The 19,325-nt window shown below is 46.2% G+C and overlaps 1 protein-coding gene across 1 annotated transcript; it reads left to right on the top strand.

Annotated features, from left to right (window-relative positions):
- The first annotated feature begins 11,371 nt into the window (after positions 1-11,371).
- On the top strand, positions 11,372-14,826 carry LOC135043500 (gastrula zinc finger protein XlCGF17.1-like). Its single transcript, XM_063955121.1, has 3 exons — positions 11,372-11,480; positions 13,189-14,094; positions 14,768-14,826. Exons 1-3 carry the CDS (start codon positions 11,372-11,374, stop codon positions 14,824-14,826), a joined length of 1,074 nt encoding a protein of 357 aa, XP_063811191.1.
- The last annotated feature ends 4,499 nt before the right edge of the window (positions 14,827-19,325 follow it).

Raw genomic sequence — 19,325 nt, 5'->3', positions numbered from 1 at the left:
TTCAGATCACAAGTTGTACAGTGTGATTGGTGTGGCTGGTATGAGTCTTACCCGGGATTCAAAATCCTTCCTTATTGTGTACGCTCGTCCGGGCACAGTATCCTAACTGAGGCTTGGAGGAGGGTCATAGGGGGAGGAGCCAGTGCACACCAGGTGATCCTAAAGCTTTCTTTAGATGTGCCCTGTCTCCTGCGGAGCCGCTATTCCCCATGGTCCTTACGGAGTTCCCAGCATCCACTACGGACTACGAGAAATAGAATTATCGGTAAGTAAATTCTTCTTCTTATTATTATTATCCTTTATTTATATGGCGCCACAAGGGTTCCGCAGCGCCCAATTACAGAGTACAAATGCACATAAAAAAATAGGAAAACAGTGACTTACAGTTGAAGACAATATAGAACAAGTACAGGGCAACTAAGCATAACTACACCAGTAAACATAGAGATAATTTCCAGGTGGCCAAAAAACTGTGGGATCTGGGCAGTTGAGGATTATTAAAGTAAGAAAAGTATAAGCACATGAGGGAAGAGGGCCCTACTCGTGAGAGCTTACATTCAATATACTTGTCTGTGTGTGTGTGTTTGTCTACTGTAAACATGGTAAAACACCAATTATGCAGTGTATGTCACACCAGATTCTCTCCCTCTGCGGCTGGTTCCCTCTCGTGAACAATGCAGCCAATCCTCCCAAGTTAGTGAGGAGGGTCAGGAGCCATCCTGGCTCAGTGCCATAAAAACCATGATGGCGGACATGTCATCCCAGCTCACTGCTAATAATCAAAAGACACAACAACGGCAGCAGGCTGTAGCAGACCTAGCTGCAAGGGCAGATGATAAACAGCCCCCCCTCCCTAGTTCAGGGCCACATAAGCGTGGTCTGTCTGATTTACTCTCAGAATCTGAGGACGAGGTACAGGAGGGGGAGGAATGGGATCCTATTACAGAGGATTCACCTTCTGCACAGGGTATTGAGTCCCTTATACTTGCTATCAGGGATGTGATACAAGTCCCTTTGGAAGACGCTGCAGTACAGCAGTCGTTTTTCTTAGCACAGAAAAAGAAATTAGTGTCACTTTCCCTGATTCTAAGGAACTAGATGACATGTTTAAGTTAACCTGGAAAAATCCTGATAAAAATTACCAGGTGACAAAACGGTTTCTGCACACTTTCCCATTTACTCCAGAAGGCAGGAAACACTGGGAAGAGCCCCCGGCAGCAGACGTATCAGTCTCTCGCCTATCAAAGAAAGTGCTATTACCAGTCCCTGGCTCCTCTGCATTAAAGGACCCTGGGGATAGGAAAATAGAGACTACATTAAAGTCTATTTACACAGCGGCTGGTGTATCACAAAGACCTGTGATAGCGGGTTGCCGGATGACACATGCTATTCATACATGGGCGAGTCACATTCAAGAAAGCCTTGCTGGAGATACGTCCCTGGTGACTCTTATAAAGCACATTCAGGACACTGCACGCCTCCTGAGTGACTCTCTCAAGGGGATAGGCGCTATTAACGCTAGGACTACTGCCATGGCAGTGTCGGCACGCAGAACTTTGTGGCTGCGTCAGTGGATAGCGGATGCAGATTCCAAGCGCAGAGTGTGGAGTCTCTTCCTTTCTCAGGGGAGTGGCTATTCGGGGTTGAGTTGGATACATGGATTTCAAAGGTTATTGCGGGTAAATCCACGTTTCTCCCCTCTGGGGCCCAGCTGGCTAGGCGTTCCTACCCAAGGAGGTCTACCAAATTCTTTCGGACTACCAGGTTCAGATCACGAGCCGGAGGCACCTCAAACGCGGCAAGAGGCACCAGAGACAAGACCAGCTGCCACAGGTTCTCGGTAACAAAGCACCAGTTCCGCTTCCACTAGGGCCTTAGCATGATGGTCCCCCCCCAACCCACCCCGAGCGGATCTCAAGGTGGGATCTCAACTGCATTGTCATGCTCAGCAAAGATTGGGGTTCCGACAATCGAGCTTGGGCTGGGAGGACAGCTGACTGTGTAGGAAGTAGACGAGTAGGTTGAATGTAGTTCTTCCTCATGAGGTGGAGGCCTAGTGGGTGTTAGAGTTGGCTGGAGGGCGTAAAAAGAATGAGAACTATGTAGAAGGATAACGGTGTTTCTAATGAAGAAACAACTGTACACCGATACTTGAGGAATTGAAAGACACGGAATAATGAACTGAAGTCTGTGATTAAACGAGGTGATGAATGGCGCTGAAGATCACCGTTGTTGAGGAACTGAAAGACTGGGGTTTGTGGTTGGTAGAGAAGGCTGAGAAACTCTGACTTTGAAGAAATGAAGACTGTGGCTTGGGCTTGGAAAGTGAGGCTGAAGAACTCCGATCTGGAAGAAGTGAAGACTGTTGGGTTGAGCTTGCGAGACGCTCGCAGGAACCACTGTTTAGCACCCAAAGCCCCTTAATGTCCGGGAGCCCCGTGATCGCCTCCATAAGTGGCGACGGGTTAAGCGACAGGACTGCAGCAGTGATAGGTCATGGACAGATGATAGCAACCAGAAATGGGGAACCAGGAGCAGCCTGAGGGCACAGAGCTGGAACACCTTTCACAGGAAAGTAACTTGGAGCACTGGCACTCTCTCCCTGAGCCAGCCCCCCTTTATAAGGGAAGACTACACTGGATTGGCTGGATACAGAGTGTGGATTTCATTGGCAGATCTCAGGTCTCCAACATGGCCACCCCCAGCACAGGGGACATTCTCAGCTGCAGCACTTTAGCTAACCCAGCTCCGGCCTCGACTTCCTGAGACAGAGTCACCACCAGAGGTCTCTGCTGCAGCAACTGCCTTCCGCAACACCCGGCCCCCGACCTCCGGAAGCCGCACACGCGCCCAAGGACCCACTGAAAGCAGCTCCCCGCCGCCGCAACTAAAGTAGGCCTAGTCCCAAGTCATTGTTCCAGTGCCACTACAACACCAGGGAAAGGGTTACTACTCCAACCTGTTTGTGGTACCAAAACCGGACGGTTCGGCAAAGCCCATTTTGAATCTAAAATACTTGAATCCTTAACTAAAGGTTTTCAAGTTCACAATGGAATCTTTGTGAGCAATGATTGCGGGTCTGGAAGAACAGGAGTTCATCGTTTTGTTGGATATAAAGGATGCTTATCTCCATATCTCGATTTGACCGCCTCACCAGGCTTACCTACGGTTTGCAATGCTTGAATGATCACTACTAGTTCCAGGTGCTACATTTCGGCCTGGCCACAGCTCCAAGGGTCTTCACAAACGTGTTCACGGAGATGATGTTCCAGCTCCGAGTCCAGGGGATCAATATTGTCCCTTACCTAGACGAGCTCTTGATAAAGGTGAGATCCAGGGAGCTTCTATTGCTCAATATAGGCCGCACTATTCAGCTTCTGTCACATCATAGGTGTATCCTCAATTTACAGAAGTCCCTACTTCTGAGAAATATTCCCAGGAACAGGAGCCTACTCAGTGGCTCCTGTTCCTGGGAATGTTTCTGGATTCAGTGGCTCAGAAAGTGTTCCTCCCAGTGGGCTTCGACCAAATCAGATCTCCATCCATCTTTGCATAAGATTGTTGGGAAAGATGTGGGCCTCATACGAGGCGATCCAGTACTGAAGGTTCCATTTCAATTGGATCTCCTGAGCTAGTGGTACGGTTCACATCTTCAGATGCACCAGATCATACACTACCATTCAAAAGTTTGGGGTCACTTAGACATTTATTTATTTTTAAGGAAAAGCACTGTTTTTTTCAATGTAGATAACATTAAATTAATCAGAAATACTCTATACATTGTTGATGTGGTAAATGACTTTACTAGCTGCAAACATCTGTTTTTTAATGGAATATCTACAGAGGTGTATATAGGCCCATTTCCAGCAACCATCACTCCAGTGTTCTAATGGTACATTGTGTTTGCTAATAGCGGTAGAAGACTAATGGATGATTAGAAAACCCTTGTGCAGTTATGTTAGCACAGCTGAAAACGGGTTAGAGAAGCTATAAAACTGGGCTATCTTTCAGTTAGTTGAGTGTCTGGACCATCACATTTGTGGGTTTGATTATACTCTCAAAGTGGCAAAGAAAAGAGAACTTTCTTGTGAAACTCGACAGTCTATTCTTGTTCTTAGAAATGAAGGCTATTCCATGCGAGAACTTGCTGAGAAACTGAACATTTCCTACAACTGTGTGTACTACTCCCTTCAGAGAACAGCACAAACAGGCTCTAACCAGAGTAGAAAGAGAAGTGGGAGGCCCTGGTGCACAACTGAGCAAGAAGACAAGTACATTAGAGTCTCTAGTTTGATAAATAGATGCCTCACAGGTCCTCAACTGGCAGCTTCATTAAATGGTACCCACAAAACGCCAGTGTCAATGTCTACAGCGAAGAGGCGACTCCGGGATGCTGGCCTTCTAGGCAGAGTGGCAAAGAAAACACCAATAAAAGGAAAAGATTAATATGGGCAAAAGAACACAGACATTGGACAGAGGAAGCTTGGAAAAAGTGTATTTGGCAGATGAATTGAAGTTTGAAGTGTTTGGATCACACAGAAGAACATTTGTGAGACTCTGAACAAGTGAAAAGATGCTGGAAGAGTGCCTGACGCCATCTGTCAAGCATGGTGGAGGTAATGTGATGGTCTGGGGCTGCTTTGGTGCTGGTAAAGTGGGAGATTTGTACAAGGTAAAAGGGATTTTCAATAAGGAAGGCTATCACACCATTTTGCAATGTCATGCCATACCCTGTGGACAGCGCTTGACTGGAGCCAGTTTCCTCCTACAACAGGACAATGACCCAAAGCACACCTCCAAATTATACAAGACCTATTTATGGAAGAAACGACAAATATTTGTGGTAACAGACTGTGCGCTATTAGCAGCCGTGTCCTATTGGTAATAAAGTGTCACCAACACTTCAATCAACAAGGAAAAAAGCAATTTTACCATACAGGTCAGGGCGCTTCAATGTCATAAATGAATCATTACATATGTCGATTCCGTTTACTTGGAAATCACTTTAAGACAACATTCCTCGATCCGCCGGAAGTGGGTCATACGTCAGGATACGTCCTTCAACAATTGGATAGAGATGCTGCTGATCTTCTTCCGCCGGAAGCGGAACAAATGCCGGACACTGTTTCACCCGGGAAATTAGAAGCTGTGCCTTGGGGGTGGGAATGAAGACACTGGAATGGACTTTTTCGGACTGGATTTTCATTACTGGGTATGGGGATCATAGACAGTAGTAGGTCTTTGTCTGGTATTAGGTTTTACACAAGTTTATTGATTGGAGTTCATCAAGTGGGGTATAAATATTCCCACCGCACAACAACCTCCTACACCTTGAAAGAGAGCCTAAAGCTATCGAAACGCGTTGGTGGAGGAAACGGGAGGACACTTAAGTCGCTCACTTGCCTGTATGACGGTTCCTGGGGATGCCTGGACCAGTTCGTTACATGCCTTTGTTTATTTACATCTGGTGAGAGTCCATTGTCTACCCAAGCTTGTTTTTATTGCATTTGTTTTAATAAAATAGTGTTACACTATCTGGAGCTTTTTTCATTTGCATATTGCAAACACCTCATTTGGGGGAAGAATTTTGATCCAGAAAGAGGATTGGGATTCACCACACTGCTGGCCCGCTCCCCTAACGAAGCGATACATGTCTACTATTAAGTAGACCATAAGTTGGGGTACGAGTCCAATACTTTTATGGTTTAATATAATCTTATGTTTTACAGTAGTACACTATGGGGTATATGCAATTTCGACACCAAAAAAAATAATTCGACAATGCAATACAGTACTTTTCGACAAAAAAATTGATGTTTCAGATTCAATTTTTTGAAATTCGACAGTTGTTAAATTCGACATGTCTGCAATGGTAAAAATGCGGCTTTTCGACAAAAGTATATTCAATGGAAGAATGTCGATTCGACAACAGTGCTTTTCGACAGTCATTTCGTCAATTTCAGTCCGCCTCATTTTGCTGGTGGAATCTAATAAAAACATTTAAAAACATGTTTTTTTTGTGGGTTTTTTTTTGTTGCTAATAGCATATCTATTTATATTAGAAGGGATTATGTACTTGGTTTGTCTATTAGGAGACACAAGTATTATTTATATATTTTTTAAAAGAATATAATTTTTTTACTGACTAAAATAATATGGAAAGAACAGAGCATGTTTTTCAGTGGGAATGGGTTAAAATCATGAAAAAAAAATGCTTGCCCCCCCCCCCCCCCCTCCTAAGCATAACCAACCTCGGGCTCTTTGAGCCAGTCCTGGTTGTAATAATACGGGAAAAAATTGACAGAGGATCCCCCGTATTTTTACAGCCAGCACCGGGCTCTGCGTTCGGTCCTGGTGCAAAAAATACGGGTGACAAAAAGCGTAGGGGTCCCCCGTATTTTTAACACCAGCACCGGGCTCCACTAGTCAGAGAGAGAATGCCACAGCCGGGGGACACTTTTATATCTGTCCCTGCGGCCCTGGCATTAAATCACTAACTAGTCACCCCTGACCGGAGTACCCTGGGGGAGTGGGGACCCCTTAAATCAGTGTGTCATCCCCCCCCCCCCCCTCCAGCCACCTAAGTGCCAGGGGTGAAGCCAAAGGCTACCACCCCCCCCCCCCCACCCCCCCATTCAAAGGCTGCGGATGGTGGGCTGATAGCCAAGTGACAAAATAAAGAGTATTGTTTTTTGTAGCAGAACTACAAGTCCCAGCAAGCCTCCCCCGCAAGCTGGTACTTGGAGAACCACAAGTACCAGCATGTGGGGGGGATGGGCCCGCTGGTACCTGTAGTTCTACTGCAGAAAAAATACCCAAATAAAAACAGTACACGCACACCGTGAAAGTAAAACTTTATTACATACATGCATGCCGACACACACCTACTTACCTATGTTCACACGCCGACTCTGTCCTCTTCTCCCAGTAGAATCCACGGTGTACCTGAAAATAAAATTATACTCGCCAAAATCCAGTGTAGCTGTCCTGTTCTTTTTTGTAATCCACGTACTTGGCAAAAAAAGAAAACACATTTACCCGGACCACGAACTGAAAGGGGTCCCATGTTTACACATGGGACCCCGAATGCCGGGACCCCACGTGACTCCTGTCACAGAGGGTCCCTTCAGCCAATCAGGGAGCGCCACGTTGTGGCACTCTCCTGATTGGCTGTGCGCGTCTGAGCTGTCAGACGGCACATAGCATTGCGGTCACCGGTGAGGTTACTCATTACCAGTTTCAGAAGTTGCCGTTTGGGCTTTCCACGGCCCCGAGGATTTTCACCAAGGTGATGGCGGAAATGATGGTGCTCCTGCGCAGGAAGGGAGTCACAATTATCCCGTACTTGGACAATCTCCTGATAAAAGCAAGATCGAGAGATCAATTGCTGAAAAGCGTGTCGCTCTCGCTGAGAGTGCTACAACAGCACGGTTGGATTCTAAATCTGCCAAAGTCACAATTGATTCCAACGACTCCACTATCATTCCTAGGCATGATTCTGGACACGGAACAGAAGAGGGTTTTTCTCCCAATGGAAAAAGCCCAGGACCTCCAGTACATGGTCATAGACCTGCTAAAACCAAAAAGAGTGTCTGTTCATCAATGCACTCAAGTTCTCGGGTAAATGGTGGCAGCCTACGAGGCCATCCCCTTCGGCAGGTTCCATGCCAGGACATTTCAGTGGGACCTTCTAGACAAGTGATCCGGGTCCCTTCTACAAATATATCAGAAGATAAGCCTGTCCCCCAGGGCCAGGGTGTCTCTCCTGTGGTGGCTGCAGAGTGCTCACCTTCTAGAGGGTCGCAGGTTCGGCGTTCAAGACTGGGTTCTGATAACCACGGACGCGAGCCTCTGAGGATGGGGAGCAGTCACATAAAGGAATTTTCAGGGATTATGGTCAAGCCAGGACGCTTGTCTACACATCAACGTACTGGAATTGAGGGCCATATACAACGGCCTACGACAAGCGGAGAATCTTCTTCGCGACCTACCGGTTCTGATTCAATCAGACAACGTCACAGCCGTGGCTCATGTAAACCGCCAAGGCGGGACAAGGAGCAGAGTGGCAATGGCAGAAGCCACCAGGATTCTTCACTGGGTGGAAAATCACGTAAGCGCTCTGTCAGCACTCTTCATTCCAGGAGTGGACAACTGGGAAGCAGACTTCCTCAGCAGGCACGATCTCACTCCAGGAGAGTGGGGACTTCATCAAGAAGTTTTTGCAGAGATAACAAGTCATTGTGGACTTCCTCAAATAGACATGATGGCGTCACGCCTCAACAAAAAGCTTCGGAGGTATTGTGCCAGGTCAAGGGAACCTCAGGCAGTAGCGGTAGACGCCCTGGTGACACCATGGGTGTTTCAGTCGGTCTGTGTGTTCCCTCCTCTTCCTCTCATCTCAAAAATATTGAGAATCATAAGACGATAAAGAGTGCAGACAATACTCATTGTTCCAGATTGGCCTCGAAGGGCCTGGTATTCAGATCTTCAGGAAATGCTCACAGAAGATACGTGGCCTCTTCCTCTCAGGGAGGACCTGTTGCAGCAGGGTCCCTGCGTGTTCCAAGACTTACCACGGTTACGTTTGACAACATGGCGGTTGAACACCGAATCCTAGCTGGGAAAGGTATTCCGGAAGAAGTCATCCCTACTCTGATAAAGGCTAGGGAGGAGGTGACGGCGAAACATTATCACCGTATCTGGAGGAAGTATGTATCTTGGTGTGAAGCCAAGAATGCTCCTACGGAAGATTTCCATCTGGGCCATTTTTTCCACTTTCTACAGACAGAAGTGAATATGGGCCTGAAGTTAGGGCCGAAATCTGTACCTTAATGGAGCCTATCTATATTCTTTCAGAAAGAATTGGCTTCTCTCCAAGAAGTCCAGACTTTTGTAAAAGGAGTGCTGCACATCCAGCCTCCTTTTGTGCCCCCAGTGGCACCATGGGACCTTAACGTGGTGTTACGGTTCCTAAACTCTCACTGGTTTGAACCGCTTCAGACGGTTGAATTAAAATTTCTCACTTGGAAGGTGGTCATGTTGGCTTTGGCATCTGCAAGGCGGGTGTCCGAATTGGTGGCCTTGTCTCACAAGAACCCCTATTTGATTTTCCATGTGGATAGAGTGGAGTTGAGGACTCGTCCTCAATTTTTGCCCAAGGAGGTTTCATCATTTCATATGAACCAACCTATTGTGGTGCCTGTGGCTATGGGTGACCTGGAGGACTCAAAGTCCGTGGATGTAGTCAGGACCTTAAAAGTGTATGTAGCCAGGATGGCTCGGGTTAGGAAAACAGAAGCACTGTTTGTCCTGTATGCAGCCAACAAAGTTGGCGCTACTGCATCTAAGCAGACTATTGCCCGCTGGATCTGTAACACGATTCAGCAGGCTCATTCTACGGCTGGATTGCTGTTACCAAATTCGGTAAAGGCCCATTCCACTAGGAAGGGGGGTTCTTTTTGGGCGGCTGCCCAAGGCGTCTTGTCTTTACAGCTTTGCCGAGCAGCTACTTGGTCGGGTTCAAACACTTTTGCAAAGTTCTATAAGTTTGATACCCTGGCTGATGAGGACCTCGCGTTTGCTCAATCGGTGCTGCAGAGTCATCTGCACTCTCCCGCCCGGTCTGGAGCTTTGGTATAAACCCCATGGTCCTTACGGAGTCCCCAGCATCCTCTAGGACGTAAGAGAAAATAAGATTTTTAACCTACCTGTAAATCTTTTTCTCCTAGTCCGTAGAGGATGCCGGGCGCCCGTCCCAGTGCGGACATATTTCTGCAAGGCTTGTATATAGTTATTGCTTACATAAGGGTTATGTTACAGTTAAGATCAGTCTTTGCCTGATGTTGTTTTGTTCATACTGGTAACTGGTTGCGTATATTCCATGTTATACGGAGTGGATGGAGTGGGCTGGTATGAATCTTGCCCTTAGAATAACTAAAATCCTTTCATCGTACTGTCCGTCTCCTCTGGGCACAGTTTCTCTAACTGGGGTCTGGAGGAGGGGCATAGAGGGAGGAGCCAGTGCACAACCATTCTGAAGTTCTTTATAGTGCCCATGTCTCCTGCGGAGCCGTCTATACCCCATGGTCCTTACGAAGTCCCCAGCATCCTCTACAGACTAGGAGAAAAAGATTTACCAGTAGGTTTAAAATCTTTTATCTAATATAGATAGATAGATAGATAGATATAGTATGGTGAGGCACTGCAGTGTTATATTTAAGCAACAATGTGTTAGTGTAGTTGAATTGTATTTAAAGTGAAATGCGCCTACGAGGTTGTGTGTCCCAGGAGGGAGGAATGCAGTACTGTTCAGGCTGGTGGATTCACCCAGTACTTTCCCCCCAAAATGGAATGCCTTCCTCTCTAGCCTCCCACATGGAAGTATCATGAGGAGAAAGAGGAGCAGCTCAGCTTTAAAACAAGCCGAGTGGTTTCTGAAGCTCCATAGGGATCACCCTCGGTGGGCAGGAAACCTTGACCGGGGATCTAGGCTGCCCATCTCTGGAGCCCAAGTTTAGGCTAGAGATGGTGAGCTGGGAACCCGGGCAGATTCCTGGAAGTAGTTTAGATGGGAAAACTTCCCCCAGCCTAGACTGAGCGTCACCAGGGCGGATACCAACCATCCAGGATGGGACGGTCAAAGGAGAGTGACTACTCCCCACCGTCCATAGAGGACAATGTTAGCTGTGCATGTAGCCAAGGCACATCACATGGGTAAACAATGATTGGTTAAGAACTTACCCCCTGTGGTATGTGTATTGGAGTAAGATAAAAAAGAGGAGGCCTGTGAGCCTCCAGAGGTATTATACCATTTTCACTCTGCTGTAAACATCTTGCTGTATTCCTGTTGCCCCTAGCAATAGGGAACAGTCTTTCTTTTTTTTTTTTAAGACTGGGTGAATAAACATTTGCTTCAAGATGACCACTTCATCTTGTGACCTGCAGAGCCATGCCAAACATAGTTACATTTTCCGACTGTCTAGCTACCGTGCAGAGGCCTAGTCCAGCGACTAGTGGTTAGACAGCGTGTTGACGCATACAGAGCAGTACCATGGTTCCAGGCTCCATGGCAACAAGGAGTCTGGTGGTGGCAGTGCAGTACCCGCCCACTGCGCAGTGGGTGGAGTCAGTAGTAGGCGGTTACTGACAGTAAGTGGGAATCCCCAAATTGGCCAGATCCCGTGTGACCTAAACATCCATTCTGTGACTGGGGCGGGACGCGAGGCAGGGCGAGGGCTTTCGTACAGAACCGTCCGGTCACAGAAATTGCTGGCATAGCGATGGGATAATCCTAGGTGGCTTTTTGGTCACCTGATTAGAGAAGCTGGGTTATTCAGGAGAAGAGTAACTGCGGCGCAGGAGAACGCACAAGATGTCTGACTTCAGCGGAATGTCCAAGGACGATCTGGAGATTGTGTATCAGGTGAAAGGTTGTGGATATCCCTTTCAACGTGTTCAGAAGCATCATGAGGGCAGCACTCGTGAGCTTGGAGGAGTCCCGCCGGGCGGAGGTAGAGAGTGCTAAGGGCGTTGGCATTGAAGATGGCGGCCTACCAGTGGACGTTTGTACAGAACCGGTGAGACCCACAAGCCCCACCCTCTTTACTAGCGGCAGCCATCTTTCACACCAAGCAGGGCCAGTGGTCAAACGTCGCAGGTGGGGCGACACGGATACCTTAGCAGATCGGCTAGTGGAATTCGGAGAAAGAGCAACGGAGCAAGAGTGCTTGATCATCACCTCACTTTCCAATATCACTGCCGGGCTCCAGTGACTGTGCACAGCCTGTTCTGTCCCCAGCAGTAGCGGAAGACCCAGTGCTCCCACCTGAGGCAAAAGTGCCTCCAAGTCAGCTATCCGGAGCGTGCAGGAAAGACTGGGCACACTTAGCCCCAGAATACAGCCCGTGGCTTCAGCTGGGTCACTAGGCTGCAGCAGTGAACGGTGCCCGGACTGAGCGGAGTGAGCGGCTTTAGGGCAGGAGGAGTGGGGGACTTAATAGTTTGGGTGTTTGTCCCAGCGGAGGTTGAGAGCTATCAGGTAGATAAGAAGCTACTTAGTAATGAGAGCTCTAGAAAGCACGTCTGGATAGTCCACACCCCTCTTATTTATTATTTTATATACTAACGGGTGACCGATGTGTTACATCCCTGCAAAGGCAGATCCAATCTCTTTCTCATCAGACTCTGCTGTCTTCCCTGCACTCTCACTCAGATGTTCACTGCTGCCAGTAGCACACGTATGAGAAGCAGAAGTATGGCGGCAGCTGTATAGATTCTGATATGTAATTCTCTGTATCATACTTACCATACACACATCATCCTTATTACTATTGAGGGTATAGATGTAAGACACTGATGATGGGGGTGTAACACTGTATTATAACCTAGCATATGATGATGATTACAGGGTATTATATGGCGTATTGCATGTAAAATAACTTGTTCCACACCTACTCTGCTGTAGCAATATACCTTATATAAGGGTGAGTAACATCTACAGGCTTACCAGCGTATGAGCACACACATAAAGGAATGCTACCTTACCAATGCTTCCAGGAGTAACGTTAGGAGACATTTCTCTGATCCATCAGCTCATATGACTGATGTTATTGTTCATCTAGAATCTCCAATTCATACGATATGTTCCCCATCCATTGTTTTACATTGGTGCTGACATAGGACTTGGCGCGTGACTACATCTCCATTTATACTTCATGGTTAGTTACCAGTACAAGAGAGAGATATCTAAGTCTTATTATAATATTACATTTGTTATTGTGAGTGTTCTCAGGAGGGTGGACACAATGATAGTCTGAGACACAATATTATAAAGCCTTCAGTAAAAGTTATGTTTTATTATACACACACATTTATAATTAAGTGTCCCAGAGTCGTCTTCTCCTACTATTTATAAGATTAATATTGTTACAGAAAATGTCACATTTCCATAATGTATTTTATTTCCAGCAGGTGGACACACAAGCAGAAATATCTCAGAAGGACATCTAATGTTATCCCCGGATTGTGACATAAAAGATAATGACAGTAGACCGGATTCTCCAGGAGATAACCCCATTACCCCAATTATACATCCAGCTCTATCAGCTGATCCCTCTGATCCTGGGAAATGTTCTCCTGATCACTCTGATATTGGTGCATCTGTTACAGCTCTGACAGTAAATACAGAGTTTCCATGTGCTATAGATGCCAAATGTTTTACACAGAACACAAAGCTTATTAACCCACACACAGGTAAGGCAGGTGAGAGGCCACTGATATGCTCTGACTGTGGGAAATGTTTTACATACAAATCACATCTTGTTATACATCAGAGAAGGCACACAGGTGAGAGGCCATTTTCTTGCTCTGAGTGCGGGAAATGTTTTACATACAAATCACAACTTGTTAAACATCAGCGAAGTCACACAGGTGAGAATCTATTTCCATGTTCTGAGTGTGGGAAATGTTTTACATACGAATCACGTCTTGTAATACATAAGAGAATACATACAGGTGAGAAACCATATTCCTGTTCTGAGTGTGGGAAATGTTTTACATACAAAACAACTCTTGATGCTCATAAGAGAAGTCACACAGGTACATCACCTTTTCCATGTTCTGAGTGTGGGAAATATTTTGCTCAGAAATCACAACTTGCTAGACATCAGAGAAGTCACACAGGTGAGAGGCCATTTCCATGTGCAGACTGTGGAAAATGTTTTTCACGGAAATCACACCTTGTTACACATCGGCAAAGTCACACAGGTGAGAAGCCATTTCCATGTCCTGAGTGTGGGAAATGGTTTGCACAGAAATCAGGTCTTGTTAGACATCAGATAAGTCACACAGGTGAGAAGCCATTTCCATGTCCTGAGTGTAGGAAATGGTTTGCACGGAAATCAGATCTTGTTATACATCACAGAAGTCACACAGGGGAGAATCCAATTTCTTGCGCTGAGTGTGGGAAATGTTTTAAACGGAAATCACAACTTGTTATACATCAGAGAAGTCACACAGGTGAGAAGCCATTTCCATGTTCTGAGTGTGGGAAATGTTTTGCACGCAAATCAACTCTTGTTAGACATCAGCAAAGTCACACACATGAGAAGCCATTTTAATCTTCTGGAGTATACTTATCATTGCCATGTGTTGTTCTTCAAGGTTCTTATCCTATCTCCTATGCTTTTTGTAATATACATGCTACCGCAGGGTGAAATAATCAGATGTCATGTCCTCATCTACCACTGCTATACAGATGACCTGTCTTTTGTTCCAGGTAATGAGATTCCAGTACCAATCCTAAATGGTTGTCTAGCTGAGCTCCAGGTATGGGTGATGCCAGTTGGCTGTGACTCAGTCCTGATGAAACAGGTCCTTATGATAGAAGCACACCAACAAAGGGCAGGGCTACACCTCAGCTTTGTTACCAACCAGACTTATGCTTGTGGGTTCCGAGTTACAAAATGCTGATCATATGCGGAATCTTGGTGTCCTGGATTGTGGAGTGACACTTAGACATCAGGTATCAGCCACAATCAGGTCCTCATCTGAGGAACATAGCCAGACTCCAGCACTTAATTCCCTCAGATCTACCTACAGTCATACATGCACTTGTATCATCACACATAGACTACTGCAATGTCCTCTACCTGGGTCTCCCAGCAATAGAATTGCACCGCTTGTAGCTTGTACAGAATGCAGCAGCCAGGCTGTTACCTAACCAGCCCGTTCCTTCCACATAACACCCATTCTCTGCTCCCTTCACCAGCTGCCTGGAAGATGGTGACTTTGGACCTAATTCAGGTTGGATTGCAGTGTGCGATCTAAACGGAATTATTCAGAAAGTTGCGGGCACATCCGCTACGCCCATCCTGCGCCTGCATTTTCTGCGGAGGGGCCGCAGAAAATGCGATTGCCTGTCAGGCAGGCAGTCACAGGGGTGGGCGGGCAATGCTCCGTTTCCAGGGAGAAGGCGGTGCGGGGGCGGTGTGGAGTGAATGGAGGCCAGAGGCAGACAAACAGGAATTATCACGGTGGCTGTGTGACATCACATGCAGCCGCCATGATTAAGAAGAATGCGCCGGGCCTCCTGAAGGTGTAGCTAAGCTGCGGCAGCAGGAGGCTTCACTAACTTCTACGATGAAGCAGAAATTGTGAGGCAATCGCATTTTCTGCTTCATCAGGGGGGAGGCGGCGGTCAGCATGCTGGGTGGCCTTGCCCTGCGATGAACGGCCCCTAGAGCGCTCGGAAAAGGATTGCTAATTCTCCTAATTAGCAGCATCTGCTATCCTTACTGAATTAGACCGTCTATTGCAGGCCTGGCCAACCTGTGGCTCTCCGGCTGTTGTAAAACTACAAGTCCCATCATGCCTTGACATAGTTTTACTATTAGGGAATGCTAAAACTATGGCAGGGCATGCTGGGATGTGTAGTTTCACTACATCTGGAGAGCCACAGGTTGGCCAGGCCTGGTCTATTAAATAATCTTACTGACTCCCAGCCTTGCATGACCATGGTACCAGAAGCAGCTTCTGCCTCCGTACTGCCCGGGCTTCTTCCATCTGTTGATGAAGGACTGTTAGCAGTACCATAAGTTCCCAAGCAGTGCTTAGATGTCGGCGAGACAGGGTGGGTGGCAGTAGTGCAGTAGCGGGGGCTGCTGGAGGCGGTCTCTAAGTGGGTAATATTGTCCCCAAGCAGCGCTGAGGAGGGAGACAGGGCAGGGGGCAGTAGTTGGAGCTGCTGGAGGCAGTGTCTTTGTGGATAAATGTCCCCAAGCAGGGCTGAGGTGTTAGAGCGGAGAGACAGGGCAGGTGGCAGTAGTGGGGGAGACAGTGCAGGTGGCGGAGACACGGGGTGGATGGCAGTAGTGGAGGGAGACAGGATGGGTGGCAGTAGTGGGTGGGAGACAGGGCGGGTGGCAGTAGTGGGGTGAGATGGATGGCAGTGGGGGAGACAGGATGGGTGGCAGTAGGTGGTTAAACAAGATGGGTAGCAGTAGTGGGGGGAGACAGGACGGTGACAGTAGTGGGTGGGAGACAGGGCGGGTGGCAGTAGTGGGGTGAGATGGATGGCAGTGGGGGAGACAGGATGGGTGGCAGTAGGTGGTTAAACAAGATGGGGAAGACAGGACGGTGGCAGTAGTGGGTGGGAGACAGGGCGGGTGGCAGTAGTGGGTGGGAGACAGGGCGGGTGGCAGTAGGTGGTTAAACAAGATGGGGGAGACAGGATGGTGGCAGTAGTGGGGGGAGACAGGGCAGGTGGCCACAGTACTAGGGGCTGGAGGCAGTAAAGAGGTGTATGGGTCCCGCACAGAACCAGTTGATAATTAGACCTAATGATTATGCTTCCTTATTTCTAATGAATCCCTTGTATGTGTTACTGTTATTTGCTGTGTCAGCCTTTATGTGTGTTCTGTGTAATAATCCTGAAAGTAGTGCTGCTACCGATCTCATATCATTTGTAGTAACTTGGAAAAGATGAGATATGAGGTGCACTCTGGAAGCTTATAGGGGGTTAATCAGAGATGATCGCAGATGTGACATCACACAGCCCCCCCCCCCCCTCCCCCAGAAAATGATCCTGCCCCGCCCGCATTCACCCCTCAGGGATGCGACCGCAATGCGTGTGTCTGCGCGGCTGCTACGCATATATATTTTGCCACCACCAGCAAACTGCTGCGGGTTGCTATAGCGGCTGGGTCTGAATGACCCCCATAGGCGTTGTACAGAGTGAAGTATTTTTTAAGTTTAAAATATAGACAAAAATATGTGTATTAAAGATATGAAAAAAAGTTGTTTAAAAACAAAAGATTTCCGGTGTCATTTTGGCTATGTCCCTATGACAGCTCATTTAAATATATTGGGATGATATTACAGGGGGAAGGGGGGGGGGGGGTCTCTCTATGTAATTAAATAGTTTTATCATTTGTTGGTTTTAAATAAATAATGTCTATTCAAATGTTCTGTTTTTTTCTTTTACTTTGTGATAAACTGTTTTTAAAATAAACCGATGGACAATAAGTCAGTTGCGCAGTTTCTCAATGTTACGCTACGTGTAGCGCCACTTAGCGTACCTTTTGAGTGTTGTGACGCTCTCGTATTACCTTGGTGAATATATGTGGCTCCAGCAATATAACATACTTAAACCTTAGTATAGTGTCGGAAGTGTCATGACGCTTCACCAGATTAACAAAATAACTTAGTCGAGACAGATGGGTAAGTTTGGATTAAAGGTCCAACCCAATAACCATATATATTAGTCCCTAGCGGACACAAAGGGATAACAATGCTGCACTGTAGCAACACAATACAATTCAAAGATACAGTAATACGTACAATAATATACAACAGACGGGAAATAAATGCAAGTACAATTAGCAATACAACTATACCAATACAATAGGATCAGTTACCTTCATACATACGCTGCGCCACCAGATTCCAGGCCTCCGTCGTCTTACAAGATGACCTCTGAGAAAGGTGACTGAAATCTGGGCCAGGTGCGTCCTTTTATACAGTGTTCCAATAACAGTACAATGGGGAATGTAAGATCTTCCATTGGTCCAGGGGCGGGACATATTCAGTACACCGTGGGTCATTGGTCAGCTGGAACACTGAGCGACACCTAATCTTGTGATGTGATTACAGGTTACTTCTGGGCTCCCACCTAAAGACCAGTTCAAACCGACCACAGTATCATACAGTAATATACATGAATCTGGTATTGCTAATAACTTGTTGCCGTAATATGTGACAATATCCTCGCAACCACCGAATTATTACTTATGTGACCCTGAACAATTTGATCCCACACACGGTATCCATACACGGTGTCCTTAATATTTAATGGAACAATACCTATATACATATATATATATATATATATATATACATACATACATACACACACACAGTTAACCAGTTGTGTAAAGGCTATGTATAACTCATTGTGTAGGAGACAGGTCAGTGCTGTGTAAACCATAAAGCCAGAATACATAATACATATGACATATCACTCTTAATACAAGTATCAATATCTGGTCTGTATTTTATTGAATGTAAATACACAGGATTCTGGTGTGCATGAATGTGTGTTAAGCACACAATGAAGAATCTGCGTATCTTTAGCTATTGTATCGTATCTGGCTTGTTTGTTAGAGCAACACGGGACCGAGACGCAATTGTTCGTGTTAGCAATTGGGGCAAACATCGGTATTTACACATTCACTCAGTCCAAGGTCTATCTTCCATGGAAACAATGGCTGTTTGGACAGAGCAATCTGATACTGTATGTTACACACTATAGGAATTTGTATTTCTGGCTGTAATACATTGGAGTGTATGTAAGAAATATTTGCTATTTTGTTGCAGTATATTTATTAACAAATGCGTCTTCTACCGTAATGCGCACAGTAACTTGCCGTTACGGTCATTCTCACCCCCTACTGTATTAGCCATTAGCATGCGTATTTGAAACTGGTAAATTCCATAGTCACAGTATATTCTAAATATTGAAATGTGCAATTTGACTTTAACAACTTGTAGGTGAATTAGGGTTGTTGGATTTTTTATCAAAACAACTTACCTGACCCTTGCCTGGAAATGTCCATGTATGAAGGTATGGGAGATACCTGCTTCAGTTCCTTCTACTTACATTTGGGAGGTCCGGTTGTTTTGGGGGAATGAGAAGCAAATAGTAAATGATACATTGTCTCCATAACGTCTCGCTGACCCTCTGATTCTTACAAAAATATGTTACACAAAATGACATTTGCATTAACAACCATTAATTGAACAAGAAAAACAACACAATTTTAAAAACCCAAAACTTAATATATAAAAAATAGAAGAAGACCACCAATTCTGGTCTTCATTCTTCATTCTTTAACTCTATCAGGAGAACAAGAGCCTTTTCAGCAAGGACTATGCCAACAGTAACCAGTAGAGGAATCAGGCGTATCCCACAGAATATCAGTGCTGCCTCCATACATTGGGTATAGAAGATAAAGTGCAGATTTCTGAACAGTGCTTTTATAAGGAACATAAGAAGTGCTGTCAAAGTCAGAAAAATATCTCTACACACACTGCCATATTTGCACCTCATACAGGTCCGTGCTGCGCATGCGTACGCTCTCCCGTGTGTGCGCATACTCACAGTCGCGGGCACCCGCAGGCGCACGGTATGCGTATTTACGGTAGAGTTTATGTGATCGTAGCGTGCGACTCAATCGTTACATATTTTCACTATATAATGTATTTTGTAGATCATTGTCCCTTTGATAGATTCTGAAAGTTTAGGTAATATAGCATGTTCCTGAACAGAG

This window comes from Pseudophryne corroboree, unplaced genomic scaffold, assembly GCF_028390025.1.
Source record: "Pseudophryne corroboree isolate aPseCor3 unplaced genomic scaffold, aPseCor3.hap2 scaffold_868, whole genome shotgun sequence".
Classification (NCBI taxonomy): Eukaryota; Metazoa; Chordata; class Amphibia; order Anura; family Myobatrachidae; genus Pseudophryne; species Pseudophryne corroboree.
Note: the sequence above shows the minus strand (reverse complement) of the source record. Positions and strands in the feature narration are given on the sequence as shown.